This window comes from Nothobranchius furzeri, chromosome 5 (genome assembly GCF_043380555.1).
Source record: "Nothobranchius furzeri strain GRZ-AD chromosome 5, NfurGRZ-RIMD1, whole genome shotgun sequence".
Taxonomy (NCBI): Eukaryota; Metazoa; Chordata; class Actinopteri; order Cyprinodontiformes; family Nothobranchiidae; genus Nothobranchius; species Nothobranchius furzeri.
The window spans coordinates 12,823,330-12,849,121 of record NC_091745.1 but is presented as its reverse complement, the minus strand read 5'-3'; the positions used below and the strand labels follow the sequence as shown (position 1 = coordinate 12,849,121).

The 25,792-nt window shown below is 39.4% G+C and overlaps 2 protein-coding genes across 9 annotated transcripts in view; one reads left to right on the top strand and one right to left on the bottom strand.

Moving 5' to 3' along the window:
• The window catches only part of LOC139069967 (uncharacterized), a 474,557-nt gene that overhangs the window by 223,803 nt on the left and 224,962 nt on the right, over nt 1-25,792 (bottom strand). The gene's annotated exons all lie outside the window — the stretch shown is intronic.
• Nucleotides 1-25,792, top strand: part of LOC107373224 (zinc finger protein 235-like) — a 50,405-nt gene that overhangs the window by 13,527 nt on the left and 11,086 nt on the right. Inside the window, exons 2-12 of one of the 8 annotated variants that reach the window (XM_070551446.1) lie at nt 3,034-3,129; nt 3,275-3,352; nt 3,441-3,506; nt 3,666-3,822; nt 4,430-7,091; nt 7,209-7,294; nt 7,373-7,477; nt 7,584-7,777; nt 7,882-8,046; nt 8,201-8,452; nt 8,577-11,460. The exons of 5 other annotated variants lie outside the window; for them this stretch is intronic. In XM_070551446.1, the coding sequence (XP_070407547.1) occupies nt 7,043-7,091; nt 7,209-7,294; nt 7,373-7,477; nt 7,584-7,777; nt 7,882-8,046; nt 8,201-8,452; nt 8,577-8,751 (1,026 nt within the window). In that variant the 5' untranslated portion in view covers nt 3,034-3,129; nt 3,275-3,352; nt 3,441-3,506; nt 3,666-3,822; nt 4,430-7,042 and the 3' untranslated portion in view covers nt 8,752-11,460. Of the gene's footprint in view, nt 1-1,066; nt 3,130-3,274; nt 3,353-3,440; nt 3,507-3,665; nt 3,823-4,429; nt 7,092-7,208; nt 7,478-7,583; nt 7,778-7,881; nt 8,047-8,200; nt 8,453-8,576; nt 11,462-25,792 lie in introns of those variants that run through there. 2 more of the 8 variants (XM_070551447.1, XM_070551445.1) reach the window with 2 other exon arrangements.

Here is a 25,792-nt window from a genome sequence, read left to right as displayed (position 1 = left end):
GACAGACAGGACAGGAAACTAGTTCAATAAAAACAACAAAACAAAACAAAGTGTTGAAAAGTAAAATGTAGATAGATTTATCTCCACTACACGTTTTTACCTGTATAAAACAATAAGTTACACACATGTAGTATTTATAAATGTGATACTATTCAGGTCACCTTCAACACTCAGTCACACACCCAGGGCCGTTTCAAGACATTTTGGGGGCCAAGGCAAAATGCCCCCCCCCATAACTGGGCTCCCCAGAAGCCTCTGTGTAATTCATACCCTCTCCAGTAGTGTTAGTTATACAGTGTTTATAAAAGCCCCTCAGGCATTACTGACATGTTCTAATATTATCAGATGAAAAACTAAATTATCAGACATGCTGTCTCATCTGCTTCTTTTCTAAACTTGCAGAAAGTAACAAAACCATTTGAAAGCCACTATTTGTGGATTCTCTGAAAGTTTCCATTGAGTGTGTGACAACTTATTTTTTCAGTCATTTTTTGAAATAGTGATCAATTTTGATTAATTCACAGCCTATGTTTAATTACATTTAAAAATTAGTTGTTTGACATCCCCAGTTATAATAAATGTCTACAGATGAGATCAAACAAAACAGATGAGAATTGCCCTTAAGCTGTTTAATTGGACCAAGCATTTTAGGTCACAGATAGATGTAGCTTAGGGTCTCTGTCTATACACCTTATAAGACAATTTAGGTGATGGCATGTTGTTTTTCTGCTATTGAACTGTTTTCTAATAATGTTGTGTTAAATAAAGTGAAGGAAGGAGAGAAATAACGTTTCCCTAGCAGTTTTTAAAAATTTCCCCATGTAATCCGATTAATCGATTAATCGTGTCGAGACCCCATCCGATTCATCGATTATCCAAATAATCGTTTGTTGCAGCCCTAATATATATATATATATATATATATATATATATATATATATATATATATATATATATATATATATATATATATATATATATATATATATATATATATATATATATCAACAGATATTTATATAATCAATAGAAATTCATACACCAACTGGCTTGGTTTTTATTTAATCAAAAGATTAATATTTAATTTAAGAGATTTAAATTAATAGCAAAAGTTTATTTATTAATTCAGAAGATCTAAAGAGATCTTTGCTCTTTCAGTGATCAATATACACCACTCTGTGTTTTATTTCAACGAAGATTCAGGTTTACAGAGTTTAATTTATTACTAACAATTTAAAGATGACAATTTAAAAGACAATTCATAAATGAGAATTTATAAAAGCTTTGGTATTAAAACTTGATATTAAAGCAATCTGTGTCTGGATGAAACTAAACGTGAAGTGTGTGTGTGTGTTTGAATGTGTGAATGTAGGTCTCAGAAGGTTTTATCTTAGAGAGAGAAAAACACGTTCTGGGTGAAAGAATTTGGTTTGCAGTTAAGCTAAATTATTTCTTAAAAGAGGCATTCAGACGCAATCTGTGTTCTACTTCACCGTTCAGACGACCCTCTGTTCAGATCCGGAGGTCAAAGGAGGATGTTGATCAGCCTCTGGGTACTTGGTCCGGTAGGGGAGACCAGTGGTACAGACTCTCTGGTCCTAGAGTTGCCGCAGGCACACAGGTGTGGAATTGGTTTGCGTCTGAGCAGATTCTTAAGGAATCTCGTAGCGTCAGCTTTGCTGCAGATGGCGTTTCTGTTGAAGCAATTCTATCGGCATGACAGAAAAGCTTTAGTAGAGGTTTCAAACGACCGACTCGATCCTCTGGACTCTCGTTTCCACGGAGAGAATTTGGTGAGCTCAAGAACTGAATTTAAACTGAGGAGTTAGGTTTTAAGAGACTGCCGATAATCTTATTCTAACGAATTAGATTTTGACATGTTAGAGGGAAGGACTTAAAGGTATAGCAATCGATCTTTTACTTCCGGGTGGATCAGGTCAACCATTGGTCCGCATAACTGTCAGTCATTCTGGTGAGCGTGAGTCTGTCGTACGTGCTCGGCCCTGGGTCAGTTTTCTCCTTGCGCATGCGCACTCTTTTTCTCAACGGGTTGCGCACTTTTATCTCAACGGGTTCTTTTGTAAATGGCTGAGAGTCCCAAGAGAAAAGGTGTGTTCGAAGTCTACGAAAAGAAGAGAAAGGCCTCTGAAGTGAGAAATAAGACCAGAGTGTTTTTAGGAGACTTTTTTCAACGTTGGTGTTCGCTGAAGGAGACGGTTGGGCTGTCCACAGACGCTGCGGTTGCCTGTTTTCTGCTCGACAGGTAAGCTAAAGTTCGGCATGCTCGGCATGTTATTTGGAGGAATGCATTTGAGATTACTGCTAGAAGAACTGTATGAAAATAAAACCAGTTTTTTATTTGTTTGCGCACATCAGCTTCTGAAATATTCTACTGGCCAAACAAAGCGCGTTCTCTGCTCACGTGATTCCAACATGGCAGCGCTCGGTCTGCATGTGAAAAAATAAACAAATGACGAGAGAGCTGTAAACAGAGGAAATGCTTCTACTTGTTTTATTGGTGATGCGTCGCCGCGATCGTCATTTCAAGTTCCGTAAAGTATGTGTAGGTGGCTGCAAAGACGGAGCAGTCTAGGATTTTATGCCTATCTATCCAAAGAGATGCGCTTTGCAGACACAGAATCCTTCCGACCGTTCCACCGTCTGTATCCTGAATCCTTCGAGAGTGTAGTGGAAACAGTCGGCTCATCAATCCGCAAAGCACCGTTTAGTTTAGTTTATTTTTTTACATGCGGACAGGGGACTGCTGCATCTGAATCTGAACTCATCTTTGAGCGGAGACATTAAAGACATTGTCCTGATGCATGAATCAAACAATAAAGTAAAACACGTAAGGGAATGTCATATTTAGTATAGCATACATTTATTAGAGGTAGTTTCAAATGTAGAGCTGGATGACCTTCAGAAGAATATACTTTAAAAAACATTTGTGGACATCCATATGAAATATTTGTTATATTTGGATTTTGTATAAACAAAGAACTAATATTTTTTTAAATTCTATATTTGCTACAGCTATGATAACATCACCTCCACTCCGCTGACTCACACTCAGTGGTCAAGACCAAAGCCTCCAGATGTATCGACAATTCAGGATTCACTGTTGGATCGGTAAGTTCCCAGCAAACAAACTGAGTGGTGCTTGTGCGTAAGAATGTTGATTTGAAAAGGGCATACCAATTATCATGTGTATTTATTTGTGTGTGTGTGTGTGTGTGTGTGTGTGTGTGTGTTTGTGTGTGTGTGTGAATTACAGAGAAGCTGATTTCTCTGTCGAGGGGGTTCAACAAATGGCCAGTTGTGATGAAGAAACTATTCCTCAAGAGAAAGAAAGGTAAGATCAGTGTATATAGTACGGGGTAGTTACTTTGTAGATCACCTATTTTATGATTAAATTATGACCAAAAGAATATTTTTCCTAGGGCCTCAGCTATTGTACATACAGTCAACATAGATGAGGATACCTACAACAATCGACAAAATTCTGTGTAAGTTTTAATGCTATGGAGGCTTATGGTTGTGTGCACATGTTATTTTTGTCTGGAGCAATGTCCTGTGGCATGTTGTTGATGGGAAAAATATGTTTGTCTTGATAGTATACAATAGTAAAAAATCAGTTCTGTTGTTTGGTCCATGTCTTTCATTAGAATTGACTGGGATGACACATTGGTTGCTACTTGGACTCCTGATACAGAGATACATTCACTGTCATCGTCAGATGAGAACGATGAGTTAGCTTTTTCAGAGGACGAAATCCCAGCTGAAGAAGAAGCAGAAGACCTGGATTGTGGCATTTTTCTTTAGGTAATTGTATTATTGTTATTTCATAATTTATTAATGGAAGGTACATTGTTGTATTAGAACAGTTTCATATGAATGTTATATAGGTAAACATTTTTTTTTTTCAAAAATGCCTTTCTGCAAGCAGCAAGCGTTTTATTTGTGGAGGGAAATGACAGGAAACGTGGGTTTAGAGGTGGCGAGCGCATGAAGAGGTGGAGGAGGATGAGAGACAAATTTGTCTATGTTAAAAAGTCTCTTATATACAAAAAACTCAATATAAACACGCTGTCTTGGACCGGATACATGACAGGATACCACAGAACAGTGCTACGCCCTCTGCTGTCCTGGTGGGGAAGTGCTTTGCAACACTCTCCAGTAGACGTCTGTCCCTTGTGAAGCTGACGGAAAAGCATGAATCAGGCTTTAGTTTCACATTCCAGGCTGTGTCCCAAACACATGGAGATGGGATGTCTGTCACCAACATCCTATTGAATAGTAAAAGCTCAGTATTGTTCAGGTTCATCACATGCTGAACCATTGGAACGTGTGAAAAGCTGCCAGTTTGAGTGACTGGAAGAATGTGTTGTTCTCCAGGTGATGTGTTAATATTTTTTCTTTATATTTACAGGTCTGGTGTAACACTCCGAAACGGAATGTCCTTAGAGGATTGCCCGGTGATTGGCCTTGATCAGACTGTGCATGATGACCCAGAAGACAATGAATGTGAAAGCCAGAAATTTGCCACTCCACCAGATGCAACAACAGTCTTCAGAGAAGAAGATGTAATCGTCCAGCCCGCGTCCATAGTCTATCATGACATTATAAAGCAGCTGCTGGACTTCCTTATTCTACCAATAGAAAGATGGACTATGAAGGATTCCATCACAAAGGCACCCTGTAATGCTATTAGGCCATTTGAGGTGTCAGTAAAATCAAGGTGCTCTGCAATCGTTGCAGAATGGGTGAGTTTTTCTGACATGTTATCATTAACAGCTGACAGTTATTTCTATAGTCAGATTTTCTATACTCTTTCCAAACAGATTCTCTCTTATACAGGTGCTGGCCAGTAAATTAGAATATCATCAAAAGGTTGAAAATATTTCAGTAATTCCATTCAAAACGTGAAACTTGTACATTATATTCATGCAATGCACACAGACCAATGTATTTCCAATGTTCATTACATTTAAATTTGATATTCATAAGTGACAACTAATGAAAACTCCAAATTTGGTATCTCAAAAAATTAGAATATTCTGAAAAGGCTGAATATAGAAGACACCTGCTGCCACTCTAATCAGCTGATTTACTCAAAACACCTGCAAAGGCCTTTAAAAGGTCCCTCAGTCTTGTTTTGAAGGCACCACAATCATGGGGAAGACTTCTGAATTAACAGCTGTCCAAAAGACAATCATTGACACCTTGCACAAGGAGGGCAAGACACAAAAGGTGATTGCTAAAGAAGCTGGCTGTTCGCAGAGCTCTGTGTCCAAGCACATTAACAGACAGGCGAAGGGACGGAAAAAATGTGGTAGAAAAAAGTGTACAAGCTCTAGGGATAACCGCACCCTGCAGAGAATTGTGACGACAAACCCATTCAAAAATGTGGGGGAGATCCACAAAGAGTGGACTGCAGCTGGAGTCAGCGCTTCAAGAACCACCACGAGGAGACTCATGAAAGACATGGGATTCAGGTGTCGCATTCCGTGTGTCAAGCCACTCTTGAACATGAAACAGCGCAAGAAGCGTCTCGCCTGGGCCAAGGACAAAAAGGACTGGACTGATGCTGAGTGGTCCAAAGTTATGTTTTCTGATGAAAGCAAGTTCTGCATTTCCTTTGGAAATCAAGGACCCAGAGTCTGGAGGAAGAGCGGAGAAGCACAGAATCCACGTTGCATGAGGTCCAGTGTAAAGTTTCCACCGTCAGTGATGGTGTGGGGTGCCATGTCATCTGCCGGTGTTGGCCCACTCTGTTTCCTGAGGTCCAGGGTCAATGCAGCCGTCTACCAGGAAGTTTTAGAGCACATCATGCTTCCTGCTGCTGACCAACTTTATGGGGATGCAGACTTCACCTTTCAACAGGACTTGGCACCTGCACACAGTGCCAAAACCACCAGCACCTGGTTCAAGGACCATGGTATCCCTGTCCTTGATTGGCCAGCAAACTCACCTGACCTTAACCCCATAGAAAATCTATGGGGTATTGTGAAGCGGAGGATGCAATACGCTAGACCCAACAATGCAGAGGAGCTGAAGACGACTATCAGAGCAACCTGGGCTCTCATAACACCTGAGCAGTGCCACAGACTGATCGAGTCCATGCCACGCCGCATTACTGCAGTTATTGAGGCAAAAGGAGCCCCGACTAAGTATTGAGTGCTATACATGCACATTCTTTTCATGTTCATTCTTTTCAGTTGGCCAACATTAGAGAAACAAACATTTTTTCATTGGCCTTTAGAATATTCTAATTTTCTGAGATACCAGATTTGATGTTTTCATTGGTTGTCACCTATAAATATCAAAATTAAACGTAATAAACATCGGAAATACATTGGTCTGTGTGCATTGCATGAATATAATGTACAAGTTTCACGTTTTGAATGGAATTACTGAAATATTTTCAACCTTTTGATGATATTCTAATTTACTGGCCAGCACCTGTAGATATGTCCTCATGGTCACACAGTTTGGAAATGGACTTCACAGCGACATTTCAAGTATGGAATGCTTGCTGGGGATTTTATGTTAGGTGTAAACATCCTCCTGTCTGGGAACAACTTCAACAAAATCGCTCTGCTCCACAAGTTTATGAACATAGGGATAATTAACCGAAACATCTTCTACAAAATAAAAACCAGATTTTGTCTGTCTAACATAGAAGACTTTTGGAAGATGGATATTAGCAATATCATCAGCAAGTTGACTTCAAAGGACTCTGTTGTTCTACTCGGTTAGTAAATTAGATGACTGCTACTTATATTTTAAAAAAGCATTTATCTGTTGGCATTGTCATATAAAGTTTGATCTAGTGTATTCCATTTGTCATTGGAAGGTGATGCCCGGATGGACAGTCCTGGGTTCTGTGCTGAGTTTTGCACATACACTGCTATGGAGAAAGACACCAAAAGTATAGTTTCGATTATCAACATGGACAAAAGACAGGTTGGAGGGAACTCTGTAGCTATGGAAAAGGCGACATTCATGGAGACCATGGATACGCTCTGTCCAAAGCTGGGGAATGTCAGAGTTTTGCACAGACGCCAACATTCAAATATCAGCACTTTTTAGTAAGTGTCTGTTACCAATATTATTCACATAAAAATACCGATGTATTAATGATGTTTAATACATTATACATATTACTGATGTTTTAATAATAAGATTTCTGATCGGATGTTTTACAGACAATGGGCAATACAAAAACTGTGGCGTTAAACACAGCCTGGATATCTGGCACGGTGCAAAGAACCTCTGTAAAAAGATTCAAGCTGTGTGTGTGCTGTTCCTGCTCTTCTTTTATTCTGGTAAGATACGAATTATTTCATTCCTATACTCTTTATTTTTTCAGGCTGGACGAGAGAAGGACTGTGCCCTGCTTCTGATTTGGAACAGAGACATTTGCAACCACTTTTGGTACTGCTGTAAGGAAGCCACATCTTTTGAAGCTTTCATTGTAAGTTTTATTTCCTAGATATAAATTATAAGAAATTGTGGAAATGTTGTGTTTCTAATAATTTCATAGAGAACATGATTCACTAACCTTATCAATTGTATTACAGGATCTATGGACTGGAATTCTGCATCATGTGACGGATGAACATCAGTGGTACTTCGGGGCCTGTCGACATGGTCCATTGGAGGAAGATAGGGATAAAGAATGGATTCCAAAGAGCTCTGTTGCACTAACAAGACTCCAGAAGATAGTTTTTGATGAACGCTGGTTGAAAAACATACCAAAGTATCTGTCGTTCAGGTATAAACATATGTATTTGTATTCTAAATCACTGTCTACATCAGCCAAATGCTCTTTTTTATAAAATTTTAGTATATTTATCCTTTTTACCTTGTTTTTAATAGATCTACCTCAGACCTGGAGTCGTTTCATAACCACATTCTTATGTATGCCTCCAAGCGTTTCTCCTTCACACCACCAGTGTACTCCGCTCGGACCAAGTTGGCAGGGCTGGATTATAACTACCACCTACACCGTGGAGAACTAACCAAAGCAGATGGCTCACATCAGTATGTTTCTTATCACAGTCTACCAGCAATAATAAAGTCTATTTGTTTTCACTGTAAGGAAGATTTTAAACATCATTACTTGTGGCACAAATATAGTACAGAATGTGATTCCTCCAGCTACATCTATTTTTTAAGTGTTTGTATGTACTCCTAGGTATGGCAGGATTTTTAACAAAAGATCCCAGATGTGGCGGCTATACACCATCATTAAACCCAAAACCTACAAGTACATTCCAGATCTGCAGTGTGCCATTCTCCATTCCAGAATGTTGGCTCCTAGGGGAATGGCAGAAACACAGGCTCTTGCACCTGATGATCCACGAAGGCTTGGGCTGTTGTCTGGTGGCCCCGTCCCAACAGTACAAGAACTGAAGGAAAAGAAAGCTAGCCGAGGGCTTGGTGAATGGTATTGTATGTTAAATGAAATCCTTCTCTGTGTAAGCAGCTGTTACATGGGACACGTTTACTTAGAAAATAGATAAAATTTTATATCTAGAAATGCTGCCAACCTACTTTCTTTGTTTCTACAGGTCAACCTTCTCACACGTGAGATGTCAAATGCTGTGGGTGACGAGGAGAGACAACTTGATGTTTACAACTGTACCTACATCTAAAGGGTACCAAATCTGTGCTTCTATTTCAGCTGTACATAATGTGCCATATCAAACATTTTCTGGTGGATGTATGCCATTCATAAAACATTGATTTTATACGTAAGGGCTAATAAAAAAAATCAATCATTTGTTTATATTTCCGCATACATTTTTTAAATGAATTTTTGCTGAGGTAAATTGTTTATGTATTTATAAATGTAAATAAAGTTGTGTTTGAACACCTAACAAACCCTGGAAGACTTTTTTTTATTAAAACCTGTAAATATTACATATTTGAAGTGTCAGAATACAACCGTGTAATTAATCAGGTTATGAGTGTGCAAGTAAAGCTCTTGAGGTCTCTTTTTTTTAGGTAAATTACAAAAAGATTTATTAGGCATCAACAAATGTTTTACACTCTTGATGGAAGAAAGCCTGCATACTGTCCATTTGGATCTGGGAAACAATCTCTAATTTTCCACACACAACATGAAGGTATAACAATTCTAATACCAGGTCCCAGAAGGCCATACTGCCACACAATAAAGTTCCTGTATGCTGCATAGCGGAACTGCCTATGGCTTTCTCCCGGATCGTGGATGTCAGCCTCCGCTCTAAGGTCATTCCAGATTCTTCTGGCCAGTCTCAATGCACCTTCATTCAAGATGTATACCGTAAATCCTCTAATACAGGCCCGGGCCTGTATTTGACTCAAGCTCATCAAGCTCCAGGCCTTTATTGGAAGGAGGGCCAGTATTAGAGGCAGGCCTCTATTTCTATTTGAGCAAAATGAACTAATGGTTCGCTGGAGTTTTTGACAATTAAAATTGCGCCCACATTTTCAAAGTTAAACACATTTCTTTTAACAACGGTAGTTTCTGCTTCAGCCATCTACCCCCTCCCCCTGCTTCAGCTCTCTCCCCCCTCCCCCTGCGCAGCGGCCGCAAACTCACTGATGCGCCTGCAGCCTCTCGGAGTTCCTGCTGCTCTAAACATTAAAATAATTATTTCATTTTCTGTTCCTCACTTCTGATGACCTTCAATGGTGTCTGTTTGTTGCAACAGCAGGTACAAAAACTAACTTGTTTTTATTTGAATATTTTTCTGTCCTGCCTGTTTATTATCTTCCTGCATCTCCTCTCAATCCTAAAGAAAAACTGCTACCTGGGTTCATATATATTCACCTCATGAGTTACCTTTGAACTGCAGTTCTAAAAGATCTACCGACCGCAAAAACAGCGGAGCGCTCGCTGTTTGGCGGCCGTATCAGTGATCAGTGCGTCGGAGGACAAGGTGATGCGCGCAGCGCCCCGCTCCACAGCATGCAGCGAAACACATCAGGCACAAATAAAAGACAGAAAACATTAAAGGAAATGAACTGACATGAACGATCGCGTGTTAAATTAGTTTTTGAGGTGGCGACACCTGATTGTTACTGTGGCCGTGCGCAGGAGGCAGATCTACCGGCCGGAGCGATCGCTGTTTGGCGGCCGTATCAGTGATCTGTGCGTCGGAGGACAAGGTGGAGCGCCCCCGCTCCACAACAGCGATACACATCAGGCGCAAATAAAAGAAAGAAAACATTAAAGGAAATGAACCGACATGAATGATCGCGTATCAGTACCTACGGTCTGGCACAGCGCGTTGCCCCCCCACACCCCCACCGAGCGCAGGAGCTTGTCACCTGCTGACAGCAGGCTGCTGTCTTTTCCGAGGGCTGCATCTTGCTGGTCATTATCACGTGACAGCGACTAGTCGACGACAGGCATAAAAAGTCACTATAGTGAAATTGACTAGTTCAGGGTTTCCCTTACATAGGCGTTGCCGTGGCGGCCCGCCACGGCTGAAATCTCACCGCCATGCCTACAACATCCCAAGTTTTATTGATGTTTTTTTTTTGCGCCGTTTCCCGAAGAAGCAGCGGGAACTACGGTGTTTTGCTTGTAATCACAGCCGGCAGGTAGCAAGGAGGAGGAGGCTGGGCAGGGTGGTTACAGCTATGAGCTTACGGATAAAGCATTTTTGACGAATACGAGCAAGAAACGAGTGTAAAACTCGTAAATAACTGTAATCGTGCTGAATGAAATCCTCATTGGGTAACTGACTGTCTTCACGCTCTGTGATTGGCCAGTCAGATAGAGCGCCCGCCCTCCCTACACACAAAACTGCAGCCGGGAGCTCTGTCAGCTCGGCCCAGGCATCAACGCACGCACACACACAGACAGTAAAGCCGGGCGGACACTGTGTGACTTTTTCACTTTTGTGAGCAGATTTTCCACTCGTGCGAGAATCCACAAGATCGGGGCGAGTTTAGCGTTGAGCGTCGTGCAGTGTACAGGGGGTTACGAGAGGCGATTAACACCACGTGACCAGCTACCGATCAGCAATCATGAGCTCGCACGGACTTCTGGAGTGTTTGATATTTATCCCGTTCCTCATGAGGGTTGAAGCAGCGCAGCGAGCGGCTGCGACCCAAAAAGTACCAGAACCGCTCACGGCGCATCCGCAATCCTGCATCAACTCCGCTCACCCACTATTTCCCTAATAACACACGTTGTTCGTTTTTATTTCTACACGATTTTTTACTCACAATGATTGTCAAGAAAGCGTGTTTGTCGTGTTCATGTCAAATTAAACTGATCACAAAACACAGATTTACTTTCTTTATTTCGTTTCCTCATCCAACCCCCATAAATCCCTGTGTGTCCTCCTGCAGTATGGGGTGCCATTTGTAAAGTCAAACAGTCATAATCTAACAGCAATAGTTTTGGTTATTTAGCATATCATAAGAGAAAGAATTGGGAGTTCACTTTTATGAAGTCATATTTTCACCATGTTATTCATACATTTATAAATGTTAAAGTTTCCAAATAAATATTTAGTTAGCAAGCTAAATATTTCATTTGTAGTTAAATATTTATTTTGCAAACTAAATATTTAGGTCTGATCTAAATATTTAGTTTGTAAAATAAATATTTAATTCACTAACTAAATATTTAATTTACCAATAAAATTTTTTATTTTGGAACTAAATATTTAATTTGTAAATTAAATATTTATTTTCCAAAATAAATATTTAGATCCCACCTAAATATTTATTTTAGAGCTAAATATTTAGTTTGCAAAATCAGTATTTGGGAAATGAATATTTAAGTCTGACCCAAAAATATAAAATATAGTGTGGAGCTAAATAACATAGTGGAAAATAAATATTTAGCTGGTACTTAAACATTTAGCTAATATGCAAATTCACTTGCCAATAAGCTAAAGTTGGTTACCAAAATAAAAGCTGGATCTCGCCAACCTCTTTATAAACTTTTGCTCCGAACCAGAACTTGTTTTATCTCCGGTTCTATTATTCAGCCAACACGTTGGACATGTTCAGAAGAATAGAACCGGGGATAAAACTAGTTCTGGTGCGGAGCAAGAGTTTATAAAGAGGTTAGCGAGATCCAGCTTTTATTTTGGTAACCAACTTTCGCTAATTGGCAAGCAAATTTGCATATTAGCTAAATGTTTAAGTACCAGCTAAATATTTATTTTCCATAATGTTATTTAGCTCCACACTATATTTTATATTTTTGGGTCAGACTTAAATATTTATTTCCCAAATACTGATTTTGCAAACTAAATATTTAACTCCACAATAAATATATAGCTGGGATCTAAATATTTATTTAGGAAAATAAATATTTAATTTACAAATTAATATTTAATTTACAAATTAAATATTTAGTTCCAAAATAAAAATTTAATTTGTAAATTAAATATTTAGTTAGTGAATTAAATATTTATTTTACAAACTAAATATTTAGATCAGACCTAAATATTTAGTTGGCAAAATAAATATTTAACTACAAATGAAATATTTAGCTTGCTAACTAAATATTTATTTGGAAACTTTAACATTTATAAATGTATGAATAACATGGTGAAAATATGACTTCGAAAAAGTGAACTCCCAATTTTTTCTCTTATGATATGCTAAATAACCAAAAATATTGCTGTTAGATTATGACTGTTTGACTTTACAAATGGCGCCCCATACTGCAGCACTCCCGAAGGACAACAGGCAAAACAAGACAAAAAAGTCTGACGTGTTGTGTAAAAAATGCTATTTTTTACATATTTTTAGGTCCGACGTGTTGCTACCAGACGTACAGTGAGCACATGACTCGTGAGATTACCCTGCGCTGAAGTCGTACAGTTTGAGCTGAAGCTGTGTTACGAGTGAAAAAGTCGCACAGTGTCCGCCCAGCTTATTATAATGTTCACTGTAATGCATCTTGATGTTCTTAACAAATAAATTAAATAAAAAATATTGGTCAGTAATGCCAAATATGTAAATTTGTGTTTCTGTCATTTTTATACTGGCTTAAAAATACTTCATTAAGTCTACTAAGCAGGGGTGTAGAACGTTTTTAATAAGGCCAGCCCAGTAATGATCTTGGACCAAAATAAAGGGGGCAGAGAGTCAAATAAAGGGGGAAAAAGAAGATGTTTTTCCAGACGCCAAGAAAAATTAAATGCCAAATCCACCCTGCAAAGTGTGTCACTGAGAGTTTAAAATAGAAATTATTCTTGTGCAAATATTGGTGTACTCACCTTTAATACTAGTTATTAAAATGCAGCAGTCGCTGGATTGGTGCAGTTCAAAGTGGAGTGCATCAAATAAAACAATATTAACATAAAGGTGAGGCGTGTCATCCCCCCCCCCCCCCCCCCCCCCCCGCCGCCAACACCACCTCCACCACAGCTGGAAAAATTACTAGGGGAAACACTGCTAGTTCATACAACCCCTACTGCTGCTCTCCAGAGTGTTCTGCAGCATAATCAGCACGTTCTCTTTGAACTTGATAGTGTAATGACCTGGCTGGGGTTGTAAGCCAGGTGCATTCTGGGTATTGTGTTATATGTGTTTCCTATCGTTCTGCTAGTTCCTATGTGCTGATTTGCGTGTTGTGTGAGTGTTATGTAAGCCACAGGGAAGGTGATGTGTGTTCTGTGGAGCGGGTTGAATTAGCATGGTTAACTGACACCGTGACTCTGTGTGGTAGGAGCATGATAGAGGATCGTGTCTGTAGCGTTACAAAGCGTAGAAGAAAAAGCCTAATAAAGGGCTGCGTGAACCTCTACTGCCTCCTGCTGGTTGATTTGGTGACCATAACCCTGCCGCTGAGATGCTCATACTTGCTTGTTACCACATTCCACCCGGCCACAATAAGAGACCGGCCATTATTTACCTCCGCTGACTCCGACACCGGCCAAAATTGGAGACCCGGCCTTTAATTGAATACCGGCCTGTATTAGAGGATTTACGGTAAGTCTGTGTGTGGCAACTGTGATGTACAGTTTTGTGGTTGTTGTTGACAGCATTTTTGTTCCAGCGGTGGTCCCATATTTCTTCACTTGTTGACAGACACACCAGCTAGGTGACTGTGGAGGACAAGGTCCAGGTTGAGGGTGATCAGGGGTGAGACTCAACAGGTCAAAGATGAGACTAGGTTCCCGTGTGACACATCTTTGTAGAAGCTGTTGGCACTCTTCTAGCGTCAGTCTGTTTATCCTAGCCTGTGAATGCAAAATCACGCTTTTAAATTGTTGTGCTTGACTAATGGACTCATAAAACTTTCAAATACTACATGTTACAGGCATAAGGACCTTGAGTGCAAAATGTCTGGAATAAAATGAAGGAAGTACATTCACAACATTTTTCTGTGTATTCACTGTAGCACAAAGTAACTCATAATGTTGGATGGAGCAGAGTATGTGATGAATACGTTAGAATAAATCCACATAACATATTTCACACATTCAAAATCGGGATAATCATACAGATGAAATAATTGGACTCGTAATGGAGCAAATGTAAAATAAAGGCTTTGATTTAGGCTTTTTTTTTGCGTAAAATTATGATAAGTTATTAGTTAGATATGCACGCATACCTCTTCCACTGCCACCAACTGTTGCCGGAGTTGTTGGACCCTTTCTAAGTCATCCCGTGTAAGGTCAGCGAGCAGACCCCCACGGGTTCTAGCTTGACCTCGAACTCGACGTCGACCTCTGACACGGCTGCCTCCATCCTGCTCTCGGCTGCCGCGGGTTGTTGAAGCTGTGGCTCTTCCGGCCCTGGATTGTCTCACTCGGTCTCTAGGTGCACCCCTCATCCTGAATCTTGGTCGGGATGGACCGGGCACTGGCTCGTAGTCCATATCAGAACCAACAAGACTTTCCTCAGGAAAGCTCTAAACCAATCGGCAAAACAATATAACTTATATGCTAATTGATAGCTTTTTTAATAATGCTATAGTTAGCTATGAAGATGCTCGTAATGCTACATGGAATATAACTTACTGGTTGAGAATCCGACATTGTAGGAAAAAAATAATTTACTAGTCAACAGGTGCAAAGCCGGCAGTTGCTTGGAAACAGAGCGTGCACGAGCACGCTCCATGGACTAGTAGAGGGGTGCGCATGCGCATTTTAAAGAATGTTGAGTGGGCGGTTCTTCAGAAATATCGATTGCTACACCTTTAACATATCTTGGAACACGCCCTCTCAGAGACAGAAAGTTCTGGGTTGTCATGTGACAAAGACATGTGAGTGCAAGGTTACCATTTAACATGGAGACTGTGTGCGGATGCAAATAATACACTTGTCATGATTAAACATTACTGATTATCATAAAAAATTATGAACCAAAGAATAATAAATCATTTCAGTAATTAAATACATTTATAATGAACCTTTGGTGATTTAACAGTAAAAGAGTTTATTATAAATGATTCTTCTGGAACATGATAAAATCCTTGTCTTGCTGTGGAGGCAAGGAAGTCAAGATATGGCAGTTCAGATTAAAGATGGTTTACAGTAGACTTTGCGTCTCCTGTGATGGATAATCTGTAGATAGAAGTACAGCCAGGACAGCTTGACCCAGCTGAGGAAGTGTGACCTTTGGGTCACAAATGAGGCCATTCATGTTGCTACAGTAGGAATAATAGTCTATTCTATTCTATTCTATTCAAGCGGCTCTGGCTGTGCTGTGGGCGGAGAAAAGGCTTTGAACATCTTTGTTAAATAATATCTGTGTTTGTTATGCAATTCCATTATTTGGTTCTTTTCTGAACACAGATATGTTTTTTTCAGAAATCTCATAGATTTGGACTAATAAATACCAGGAAATTTTACAGGTACGCATTGTACCCTAGAAAAGTCCCAGTATGATGAAAGGTCAAAATTAGAAGTGGTGTCAGGTGATGATGATCAGATTATCAAATCCTGGCAGCCATTGTTTCTTCATACTCACTCAAACCCACCCTGCATACTCATCATTGTGCAATGTGCACTTCGTGTTAACTCAATTGGCCCTAAAACACCACCTCAAAATGGTTCTTCCAAAATGGTCACTTATGGTGCTTTCTCATCTGGGCCAGCATGGACCTGACTGGGTAGCTTTTAAAGTGTCTGTCATGGATTTTATCAATATGTTTATCAATAACCCATTTCCTATAGTAAAGAGAGAAGGAGACAATGAGCAGACAAGTCAAACAGTCATAACTGTGGCATAATGCACGAGGCAAAATGCTCCGAACATCTGTTCACAGAGTTTATTTATAGAAGAGAGAGAGAGAGAGAGAGATTGTGTCTGTGTGTGTGTGTGTGTGCGTGCGTTCTTGTGTGGGTGTGTCTGAATAAGTGAGCTTCCAAAGAGGCATAGAACAATACATTTACATTCAGTTGATTGAGTCCATGATCAAGAATTAATAAACATAAATTTTTCCATAACATTCCCTCCTGTTTATTAGGGCTGTCACGGTAACCGCAAAAATGAAATATCGCAATATGAAGAAGCCCACTGCGCTGCATCATGGGCCACCGCGATTACTGAACTTGGTTCAACTCAATGATGCATGTTGAGAAGGATGGTTGCACTGGTATCAAAACGAAACGTTACTTCGCTCCTTTGGGAGCACTTTGGTTTTCAGTACGTCAGCTGCTGCGCAGCTAGGGTCCAGGCCGAGACAGAGCTGCCACCAGCGGCAAAAAAATAATAATAAACGCTCGGAGACCTGCTGAAGTCCCGGACAAGCACTGCTTCTGCAACCGTCCCGAAGAGAGTTTGAGCCGAGCTGGAGCTCACTCGCTACCTGCAGGAGGAATGCATCCACCCTAAAGAAACCCCCCCGGACATGGTGGAGCAACAACCGGGAGAGATTCCCTTTGCTCGCCAGAGTCGCACGCAAGTACGTGTGCGTTAGTGCAACGAGCGCACCATCCGAGAAGGTTTTCAGTGTTGCTGGAAATGTTACCACCCCTCTCAGATCCTCTCTCAAACCGTTTATGGTTAACATGCTGGTTTTCTTTGTGGGTAACAAGGACGTGACCGAGCTATAAATCACCGTCATTCGTGTGTGTGAAAGTGAAATGATAGTGCGCCCGCCCGGTACATGTAATTTTTTATGCTTGATTTTAAACAACTAAACAAAATGGGTACTTGTTTCTTATTTGTTAGATGCTGCAGCCAAATTTGCATTTTAAAGTTTAACCTCCTGAATTTTGTTGTTTTTAAGTTCAGTCGGACTCCGACTGTCGGAGAAACAAAGGTTACTGCGATCTGTGTTGTTACTGCCCTTAGATCTGCATTCAGTAACGTGTTATTAAAGAAGGCATGGCAATTTTTAACCTTTTTTAAATGTGTAAACATTATGTTTAGATAGTACTGCAATAAAAAAAGGGCTGCAATAATATCACACACCGCAATATTAAGCCACCCTGAATCACCGCAGGGGGAATTCCTCAACCGCGACAGCCCTACTGTTTATCCAAATTGGATAACCAAATAAAAGGAAGCAACAAAACAAAACCAAATAAGGAAAATTAAAATAAGTAAAATAACAAGGAATTTTATCCACCTACATAACTAGTCACCATCATCCATGAAAGCTACATCAATTACGACTCAAGACAAAAAATGATAAGCATCAAAACAAGAAAAATAATAAGGAAAGCAATAAACACGATCAGGCAAACACAACTGACAATAATATCTTACTGCAGTTCACAGGGATAGAGAATAGAATCAGCTAAATCAACACAATTGTAACCTTAAGAAAAGCTATTTCATACATATTGAAATGAATTTACTGTGATGCACAATTCTACGACTTATGGCAGTTCCTGTAAGGAGATTGGGAAGGGTTCGCAAAACCATATAATACACAGAAAACATCGGTATGGTGTATTGAAACATCAGGTGAATTTAGTTTAAAGCTCCAAGGTGCAGACGAATCTTTCTGTGGAGGAGGAAAAATGAAGGTGTAATATTAATTTACGCAGCTCTATCTATGGCAGAGCTGAGGCAAACCAGGCGTTCTTCATCAAAGGGCTTCTCCGTGGACTGAGAGTCCCGGTTGGAGAATAGGTTTGATACTCAGAGTCCTCTTCCGTTGATCAGGATGGTTTCAGTCTTACGTTGATGAGTACCTTGTAGTCCAGGTCCGGAGCGTAATAACGTAGTTCGGAACATGAAGCGCAAAGTTCAACTTCTCAATTGGAAGACTTAAGGGTCCGTCCGTGGCGTGTCGAGGCAGTTGTCCAATTGTCAGGGAGCTGATCTTGTCCCCGAAAGGTCCATCAGGTCCTTGACCGTGAAAACAGTCTGGAGATTTGGGTGCAGGTGTTGAGGTAGTTACCCTTTTCCAGCATCTCTTCTTCGCTGTGTTCTGTTGTAGATGTGTCCAGGGGATCTTCAGCTGAGGTGGATTCAGGTTACGTTGTCATGTAGGTGCGAGGTCAGGGAGGAGCCCCAATCTGTCGTTTCAGTTCCAGTTCTAGTACCCCCTCAAATGCTGCTGTCTCAGTTGTTCCATCAGGTGCTGAAAGGCGGCCCAAGTGCAGGGCCATGAGTGTGACCACCAACATCAACAATGTGGTGAACCCAGCAAGCTTGAAGCAGATCTTTATCTTATCTTTATCTTGATCTTATCTTCACCGGTTTGAGAGACGGCACCCTAGTGGTGGCCCGCCCCTTTATAGCCGGACTTCGTTGCCGCGCTAAAGCGGTTGGTTGATAAGCTTGCAGTGGGATAGATGAATCCAAGATGGCCTCTCAGCAATCTTCACAGCAGTGGGAAGGATGAGGAGTACTTCGAATGGACCTCTGGCTGCCCCACCTGTTTCACTTCAGCACCTTCATCAAAACCCAATTTCCTGGTTTCACGACCTGTGGCATAAAAGCACAAGAAAATTCTGGGAGATCACTGTTGATTTTGAATTGTTTTCAGCAAAAAGCCTTATTCAATTCAATTCAATTCAAATTCAATTCAAAGATACTTTATAAATCCCAGAGGGAAATTAGAGTTTCAGTTCACACAATTCCGAGATCAGACATACATGGCAAAGACACATGACAAGAATTGGTGACTGTGGTCATTCGCAACCCTGAGTCGCACTACCTTAATAGAGATCAGGGGGTTGCATGAGGATTGGTTCAGGTGGAGGGGGAAAAAAAGGCACTTCAGAGTTACCCTCCACTGGGAGGGCAGCTTTGCTCTGCAAACAAACACCTCAGACAGAGATGCAACAGACTTCAGACATCACACAACATAAGTGTCCACTAGGTGGGGTGGTGGGTTTGGGACTATCCATACTTCAGTCCCTGCAGCCACGATAAGCAGCGCACGTCACTTCAGTCTGAACGGGGGGTTTGAGGTTTGGAGTGTGCAGTGACTTCTGGAACGATTATTCGGCCCTCGCAGCCCGAAGTCCCGCCCAGGCTGGGATAGGAGACAGAGTTGCCATAGCGACGGCTTCCAAATTTCTTCTGAGGGGGGGAGTATTCGTTGGAGCCTTACAGGCTCAAGGGCACCAGATTCAGATTAGAAATTGTTTTGGGGCCAGACAGAGATATTTTCCTCTCTGTCTTAGAGTTCCGTTGGTCCTCAACCTCTCAAAATCCCAATAATGGACATTAATCTATCCCAATACGTGCTGATTCGTCCACTCTATCCTTGATGGCATCCATCTTTTCTGCCAAAGAATGAATCTTGGCCAAAGTTCCAAGCTTACTAATCATCTCAACAAGTTATGTTATGTGAGTCTGTGAGTTCACAGCGCAGTGCAAACCATCTCTGAGCTCCGGGAGCAAGCCAGTATTCCTCGACAGCTCGTTAATTTTCTGGTAAGCCAAGAAGCTTCCTAGGCCAATGAGCAGGAAACCTGACACCAACACCACGAATATCCACACGTCTTCAGAATCCTCAATAGACAGCTGAGATAAACAGATCAAGTTCCACTGTTTACAGGAGTCCATGACGTGTCCAACTGGGTCTGTCCCAGAGGGGCATCCGGGAGCCCCTTCTCCCGTTCTCATTGTTGAAAAAATTGTATCAATCGCGTTGAGTGACCAGCTGACCAGGTCCATTTTAGTAATTTCAGTTTCCAGTTTCCAAAGAAAATGCAGAAGCGGCCATGAACAACTGATGGTGTTCTGAGATACACACAACCCTAAAGGTGTTTGAAAAGATGGTAACCGGTTCAGGAAGGGAAAAGACATTCTAAATAAAAGAAAAGAACAAAAGAAATAATTCATTCGTACTTTGTATAAAATGGTTATACTACAGGAAACAATGAAATGCAGGTTTATGCACGAGGAGGAGCCCTAATTAGCTTAAGGGTCAAGCAGAAGAGTATAACTAAGTGTGATTATGAACAACTTAAAGCATTCATACTCAGAAAACAACAAGAAATAAACAAAATAAAAGACTGACAACATAAAAACTACTAGATGCATATGTAATCAGGTCATTCTCAAATTAATGTGACCATCAAAGAACATTTGTTAGGTCATCATGCTACTGGTCGCATCTAAGGGTCATGTAGGACAAGCGTCATCTTATAATGCTTGTCTAACAGTAACAAAACAATGATGGTGAGTCAAGGGCGAGAGCTGCTCTCTCTTCGTTGAATTAAGAGGGTGATAATAAAGTGGGAGCTCATTAGGTAAAAAGAAGGGGCAAAATCAAGGTTTAGGTTACTTCAGTCATAAACAGGGAAATTTGTTTAGAGAACTCATTTGTTAGGAAAGGCTCAAGGTTATAAATGGACTTGACCCATGGTTCGAGTAATATTCTTGGCTTTTAAGATGTCTAATGTCATAACATAATGTAAAAGAAAAATGCCTATGGTAACTTAAAAATCCATCTATCTACAATAGATAGTGCTCATGAAGACATTGGGTAATATCTAATGATATTGGGTTAACGATAGTATTTAAGAATCTGCTCGAGGGAGCGAACCACGTCATTCATAGATGATAATTTAAAAGGGCATAATCAGTACTCATGAAAGTTTGATTAGGTTGAAAAACAAAACATCCATCATCACTCCTAAATTTGACATTTCAAGTCTGTGCATTTAACCTTCTATCAGGGGTCACACTCTGCTTAATGTTATTTTGTTTACTCTCATAATCAAGTTTTATTGATATTCAGCAGGCGCACAAATGTCAAATAGTTAACAGATTGTCAAGGGGAGTCAGCTAATTATCTTACTCGGAGAAGTGTCAGGTCACACTCTGTGTGTGTGTGGATAGGTCAGCGCAACTAGCAGACTGCAGCTGTCTCCTTCTGTTTGGGTTCAGATAAGGAAGCAGTGAGGTTTTCATTTTTAGGGCATGTGGCCGTGAGAAAGGGAAAAAAAACCAATTGAATCTTACAACGAAACAGCCGAATCGCTCATTCATCATCCAAATCATATTTATAAAATAAATTTAGGTGTGTAACAATTATCATGTTTTATGAAATGTAGGCAACATCATACTGCCTGTTCTACAGTAAATGAAATATGTGGCCATGTACAAAATTTACTATTTTTTTTTTATCTTTTATTTCATTCACAATGTATAAAATAAACACAAACAAATACAGGATACATTAACATATTGAAAAAAAAACATTTGAATGAAAAGGAGCAGATAGAAGAAAAAATCTTATGATTTCTGCCCCTTTTTACGAAATAAAATTATCCGCCAAACAAACACAGTGTAACCTCAGTCACTTTCTAATATTTTCATGTCTAATCTTTGACATTATAATTCTCCTTTTCATAATTACTAAATACATTAGATTTTATACATTTTTTAAATATTGCAAGTGTAGTTGATTCTTTAAATTCCTTGTTAATGGCATTCCACAATCTTACACCATTTACAGAAATGTTACATTCCCTAACTTTGGTTCTGAATCTAGGTTTCTTAAAGACATCAGTTCCTTTTAACATGTACCCACTTACTCTCTTATGAAACATTTTCTGAATATTAGTTGGTAGATTACTCGTATTCGCTCTGTACATTATTTGCAATATTTTCCACTCTACCAAGTCAGGAAATTTCAGTATTTTGTATCTAATGAATAATTGATTTGTGTGATCTCTATAGTTACTGTTATTAATGATTCTCAATGCTCTTTTTTGCAAAATGAACAATGGTTGTGTAAAAGTTTTGCAAGTGGCTCCCCAAATTTCTAAACAATAAAATAAATATGGTTCAATCAGTGAGTGATACAATGTTAACAACCCCGACAAATTTAGTAGAAACTTGACTCTATATAATACCCCTATGGCTTTGGCAATTTTCCCCTTTATATAACCTACATGTGATTTCCACGTGAGACTCTCATCGAACATGACTCCAAGAAATTTGGTTTCTTTTACCCTTTGAATTTCCATTCCATCTATCATTAAAGATACATCACAGCTTCTTCTGTTATTAAACAGTATATAGTTTGTTTTGTTCAGGTTCAGTGACAGTCTATTTATATCAAACCATTTTTTTAACTTTAATCAATTCACTGTTTATCACTTGAGTTACTTCATGTATATTTAATCCTGAATAAAACAATGTAGTATCATCCGCAAATAAAACTGTGCCAAGTAAATTCGACACATTTACCAGGTCATTAATAAACAATATGAACAGTTTAGATCCGAGGACTGACCCTTGTGGCACACCATAATAAATATCTTTTAATTCAGATTTAGCATTATTTATTTGAACAAACTGTTTTCTATTGCGTAAATAACTATTAACCCATTGATGCGCCACCCCTCTTTAAGAAGTAACCTTGAATGATCAATGACATCAAATGCCTTTTTTAAGTCAATAAAAACACTAATGTAATGGTTTTTATTGTCAATTGCTGATGAAATTTTATCTACTAAATCCATAACTGCCATTGCTGTTGAATGTTTGGTCCTAAAGCCATACTGTTCATGATTTAAAATTGAATTTTCGTCAATGAATTTGTCCAACCTTAATGCAAACACTTTTTCTAATATTTTGGAAAACTGTGGAAGCAGTGACACTGGCCTGTAATTAGTGAAACTCTGTTTATCACCGCTCTTAAATAATGGAACCACCTTGGCAATTTTCATTAAATCAGGGAAGACTCCTGTAGATAGTGACAGATTACAGATGTAAGTGAATGGTTCAATAACAGATTCAATTATAGCTTTTACAGTCATCATGTCCAGATCATCACAATCAGTTGATCTTTTGCTTCCCCAGTTTTTTACAATGTTTCTTATTTCTTGTTGATCTACTTTGTCAAGCATAATACTATTGACATTTCTAGGTATTGTATTCATTGTATCTTGAATTATTGGTTTGCTTTCCACCAGACTCCTTCCTACATTTATAAAAAAATCATTGAATTCATTAGAAATTTCTTTAACTTCATAAATGTCTTTATTGCCCTTTACAAAGTAGTTTGGGAGTCGTGCATTTGTATTATCTCTGTTAATCACATTATTTATTATTCCCCATGTAGTCTTGATGTTGTCTTTGTTCTTATTCAATAGCTCACCATAGTACTCTTTCTTCTGTTTTCTAATTATTGTTACTAATTTATTTTTATATTTTTTATATCTGTCTTCGGCTTCCTTTGTTTGTAACTTTAAGAATCTCATATACAGACTATTTTTTTGGCACATGCATTTTTAATTCCATTAGTCATCCATGGTTGGTTGTCCCTTTTACCTGTTATTTTAATTAATTTACAACTACTGTTAAACGATTTCAGCAGTATTTTCATGAAGGATGTATATGCATTGTTCACATCACTGACATAGACTTCCGTCCAGTTCTGCATTTTAAGATCTTTATTTAGGTCCTCCAGGGCTTTAACTGATTTATTTCTTTTATAATTAATACAATTATGTTTTATGATATTTTTATTGTTATTGTGATATTTAGACACTACGAAAATAGGTAAATGATCACTAATATCTGTCATCAATATCCCAGTTTTAACAACGTCCTCCTTTCTATTGGTGAATATATTATCAATTATTGTTGCACTTTGGGTTGTGATCCTGGTAGGTTTGTTTATCAAAGGAACCAACCCTAAACTATATATCATTTCAAAAAAATCACTTGATGTTCTAAGAGCCACAGGATGTTCTAAGTTAATGTTAAAGTCCCCACACATAAACAATGTTTTGTTTTTAATATGATCCACAAACTCATTTATTTTATCTGTAAATGACCTGATGCAAGAACCGGGTGCTCTATATACACAACTGATTATTATATTTTTTGATGTGTCATTGATAATTTCCACTGTTACCATTTCCATAACATTATCTTCCATCACAGTCATTTTCTTATCTAATTTACATTTTAAATCATTGTTAATGTACAGGGCAACACCACCACCCCTTTTATTTATTCTATTTACAAAATGAAGTTCATACCCTTCTATTTGTACTTCAGTCATCCTTTCATCATAAAGCCAAGTCTCAGTAATGGCAATGACTTTGAATTTACTTTTAAATTTACCTAAATAGTCCTTTATTGTTGACATCTTGGAAACTAAACTTCTACTGTTTATGTGTATGATTGATAATGAATCATTGTTAATTAACCCACTATTTAACTGATCTTCTGCATAATAATTACTATTTATATTTAACTCAAATAAACTTTCGTCTATTTTACTGTCAAGTTCATATATTTTCTCATGGGAATCCATTTATTCTTTATGAATTCATTTGTACTTCCATATCCATTGTTAAACAGTTTCCACTATCCATTATTTAGTCAGTGCTACACAATAAATCATCTTTTACCCTGCAACACTTCCAGATCTTTCAACTCTTTGATCATTTTTGCATTTAGACCTTCTTGCTCTCTGATCCATACAACACCATTTCTTGTCCACGTGGCTGTGATTTTTTTTTGTTTTCTCAGCACCCTTGCTTCTTTGGCTATTGTTTCATTCTTTTTCGTCAGGTGTTCATTTATGTACACATTTGTACCTTTCAGTTTTTTTGCTTGCCTCAACAACTCATTTCTGTACTTCCTACTGGTAAATCGCACTATGATGACTGGTTTTAATTTGTCTGCCTTTCTCGGAAGGGTATGACAGATTGATATTGCATCACTTTGGATATGAATGTTCTTACTGTGCAAGAAGCTCAACACTTGTTGTTCTAGTGACTGGAGTTCTTCCTGTGGAGCATCCTCAGTTGTGTTTCTATCTCCAGTAACTCTGGCATAAGTCCTATGTCTTGTTTCCAAACCAGCTATCACCAAGTCATCCCTTCTGGTATACTGCTCCAGTTCATCCACCCTCTGTTCCAATACCATGATCTTCTTGTCCTTTTCTGCAAGCTTGAATTTCAGTGTCTTAACCTCATCCATTAATGACAGTAGTTGATCCTGTTGTACTGTTAGCTTAGACAGCTCGGCTGACATAAAATTCAATGATTTTTTAATTTCCTCCATATCTTCCTCGAGTTTCTCTGTTTTTCTAGGAGGGGCCATTGTATTAGGCTTACCTCTCTCTCAGTCCTGGTTGCCGGTCAATCTGGAGCCTGGAGCCCCAGGCTGAGCCTGATTGTTGGATCAGGTGGCTGGTATTGAGGTGATGGTGGAACCTGGCTACTGTGCCTGGAGGCTGTTGGTGGAGCCTGGCTGCTGGGCGTGGAGGCTACTGGTGGAGCCTGGCTGCTGGGCGTGGAGGCTGCTGGTGAGCCTGGCTGCTGGGCGTGGAGGCTACTGGTGGAGCCTGGCTGCTGGGCCTGAAGGCTGCTGGTGAGCCTGGCTGCTGGGCGTGGAGACTGCTGGTGAGCCTGGCTGCTGGCCCTGGAGGCTT